Source organism: Trichoplax adhaerens, genomic scaffold, assembly GCF_000150275.1.
Source record: "Trichoplax adhaerens TRIADscaffold_7 genomic scaffold, whole genome shotgun sequence".
In the NCBI taxonomy this organism is placed as follows: Eukaryota; Metazoa; Placozoa; class Uniplacotomia; order Trichoplacea; family Trichoplacidae; genus Trichoplax; species Trichoplax adhaerens.
Window position 1 is genome coordinate 4831006 of NW_002060949.1, and position 3615 is coordinate 4834620.

The window sequence follows — 3615 nt, forward strand, 5'->3', positions numbered from 1 at the left end:
CTATAAATTGGAGATCATTATAGCTGAGTTATCACTTCTTCGTTAGGATAGAGAATTATATATCTGGTAAGAATCTTTCGTTGTTATAACATTTTTATTACCTGCGGTACGGTAAGCACTGGGCATGAAATTTATTCCTTCACATGTTCTATTTCTTAGTATGGGATACAGATAGTTGGATATTACTCGTAAATATAAATTACCAGTAGTCAATAGAGAATCTTTTTGGGTTATAGTAAACTAATAATACTTTAAAGAATGCCTCACCTAATTTGTTGTCATCGTTGATTGAAAAGTAGAGTAATTAAATCATGTATAGTTTTCTGTGAAAAGTAATTGTATATTATGACGTACGCATTTAGCTATTGCAAGATTTAAACGAACGCTATTAGTGTACCAGTTCCACGAAATAATTATTTTTATCTGTGCTTATACATGCGAACATCAATAATTATAAAATTTCTTTCGATAATATTTTTAAGCTACTGTACGATTATTATCACTATTTGATCTAACTAGACCATAGATGAACTTGGTTATATTAGCATAAGCTCAAACAAAAATCCATTTTAAAATTTTTTCCTAAAGATATCATGAAGATTTTGGTTATTGTCGCTCTTTTCGCTTGCGCTACCGCCTTCAGGCGTAAGTAAAAACTATAGCTTGTAATATTTTTCAAAGCCTTGACCTCTATAGTAAAATTTGGAATTAAATAATTGCCGTACACTTATTTCAGTACCAGAACAGCACGGTAATGTAAAATTTACTTGACAATAGAATAGCTAAAAGACATGAAATACTGTATAATCATGAAGTCAAATCTATATATTTTCATTTAGTTTTCAGGTACGCTACATTAAATATAGATACTGTACATCTTTTGTAATACTACTTTTTCTTATTTTTTATTCATTTTCCCTTTCATATGGAATAATCCAGTTCCACCTGCTTTTAAGCAAGTACCACGTAAGATCAATTATTTTCGTGCCTGTTATTATTATTTTTTATGACCTACTTTTAAGGAACAGCCCTAATTGGAGGTAAAAAATTAATTTATTTGATATGCAAAGGCCCAGCTGATTGGCGCCCACAACCAAAATGGGAAGTTGACGATGACAAGATCGTCGGTGGAGTAGAAGCTACACAAAATGAGTTCCCATTCATCGTTTCCTTGAGAAGGAAGCCTTGGTGGCTCGGCAGCACTGCTTCTCACTTCTGTGGTGGTTCCATCATTGGAGCTAACAAAGTTCTCACTGCTGCTCACTGTACTTCCGGTACCTCTGCTTCTGATATTAACGTTGCTGCTGGTCAATTTGACAAAAGCAGTGATTCTGACGACAATGAACAAATTCGAACTGCTTTGAGGAAGTAAGTTTCGATTTTATCTTCAAGAAGTTATTCCAAACCAAGAATTTTTATTATGAATCTACAACAGTTAACGTTACATTAGTACTCATCTAATGCACTGTGGCTTATGCAATCATACATAATTTAATTAAAATAGTACTTAAATTATAGCCTATATCAGTGTCAAAGTAGAATACGACTAAATTTATTTTGGATTGCAGCATAACATTTTCATTTAATTTCTTTAATATAGATTTTGACATTGACATCAGAGATTTCATAACTGTACATTTTATATTACAGATCTGAGCATTCCGACTATAACTCTCAAACAATTGATATGGATTTCGCAGTCTTGACAATGTCTAGCTCGTTTACATTAAACACAAATGTTGCTAAAATTACAATGGGAGGAGCTCAACCTGGTCAAATGCTTACTGTTTCTGGTTGGGGTACTCTTTCCGCAGGTGGTTCCTCCCCTAACAATCTTCAAAGAGTAGATGTCCCTGCTATCACAAATACTGAATGTAATGCTGCCTATAAGGGCGGAATCACCGATAACATGCTATGCGCTGGTTACAGTGCTGGTGGCAAAGATTCTTGTCAAGGTGACAGTGGTGGCCCATTGGTCCGTTTTGATGGTACAACTCCAACCCTTGTCGGTGTTGTTAGCTGGGGCAATGGTATGTCCTATCACAACTGTTTTAATAACTACTGATATTATCAATCTTACTATAATATTCTAATTAACAACCGAATAGGTTATATTCATATTTATAACTTCTCTACCATATAAAGTATCGATTCTAATTCAGATTAAATAATGTGATACAACTTGTAATTAATATAGGCTGTGCTGAACCAGGATATCCAGGCGTTTATGCCCGTTGCTCGAAAGAACAAAGCTGGATCATGTCACAGTAACTTAATAAAATGGTTAAAGCGAATGGGGCCGATTCTTGAATACCCTAAAATTATCAATTTACCAAATATTGTTCTTAGTTTAATAAGAGTAGCATTAGTCTAGTTTATTAATGGCATTAATTAAGTAACTTTTCCACCAATGAAGTTACTTTTTAGTTATGTCAGGAATAGAAATATCGTTCTAAAACAGAATAAAATCAGCATGAAATTATTATGATCAAGAGTGATTTTATTTCTGAGCTAATAAGGAATTACACGTTCATAATATTCTAAATCAAATATATCGATGATTTTGCAAAAGTAGTAACAATCAAAAGCGAATAATCAAGCAATAAAATATTAGCTGACATGTGATATTACTAAACTATAAAATACACTCTTGTATTACACTGTGGTATGAAAATAGTCGTTCTGATTTAGTGAATCATGATTAATAAGGAAAACGAATTTTAATTCACTTTCCGAATTAATTCTTATTCTGAATAACTTTTCAATAGTGTCAGTGTGCTATGATAATGATGAATATAACGGAAATATATGTTCTTATCAAGGTTAAAAAAATTAAGGTAGTAGAGGCGCCGTATAGCTTGAAAGACATCAAGAATCATATTACCTTCAAGAAATCTAAGCTGTAATTGCCGTTCAGTGTTGCGCATAATTACTAAAATAGAAGCTAAACCAAATCAAAATGTTATATATAGTGAAATAATTTCAAACATTTATTTACATATAACAATTACTCAGTGGTTGAAACTAAAGTGAGCACAATGATTGATTGAAAATATTAAACATTACTTACATTGATCTTGATGCAATTATTAGACTATATAGTATGCTTTCATTTGATACGATGAAAATCGAATCGAAATATGCATGAATTTCTTCAGAAGATTTAAATATTGCGATGCTAGCCCTACTCCTATTAGTCACCCAGTCACTAGTATCACAATGAAGCGGTTAAAATTAATTTATTACTTAAAATTTATTGTTGAATATTACAGTATTAAAACTTCAGATCATACAACTACGTACAGCTAGCTTGAAGGCTATCGACTCTACTCCTCTAGGTGTAGGCCATTTATACTTTCTTGAAAGCTTATTAACAAATATGTTTGTTAAATTAATCTTCTAGTCAATTCAAGTAAAACCCTAACTTACCCTATCCGATAGTATTCCTTATACTAATTAATATTTAATATGGCTCCTTCATGTGCAAGACCCCTAACTAGGTATGATTATCATCTCTCACTCTGAGCCAATCATACGTAATTTATTGAGACATGCTGATGCCGCTTTTCGAGGCGCCCTACAGTCTCACTTAGAGTTACAACTAACATCTCTAAC

The 3615-nt window shown here is 32.5% G+C and overlaps 1 protein-coding gene across 1 annotated transcript; it reads left to right on the top strand.

Moving 5' to 3' along the window:
* Nucleotides 1-587: 587 nt before the first annotated feature.
* On the top strand, nucleotides 588-2497 carry TRIADDRAFT_37971 (expressed hypothetical protein). The gene is made up of 5 exons (XM_002114124.1): nucleotides 588-645; nucleotides 940-966; nucleotides 1071-1368; nucleotides 1651-2030; nucleotides 2198-2497. Exons 1-5 carry the CDS (start codon nucleotides 594-596, stop codon nucleotides 2269-2271), a joined length of 831 nt encoding a protein of 276 aa, XP_002114160.1. The 5' UTR covers nucleotides 588-593; the 3' UTR covers nucleotides 2272-2497.
* Nucleotides 2498-3615: the final 1118 nt, after the last annotated feature.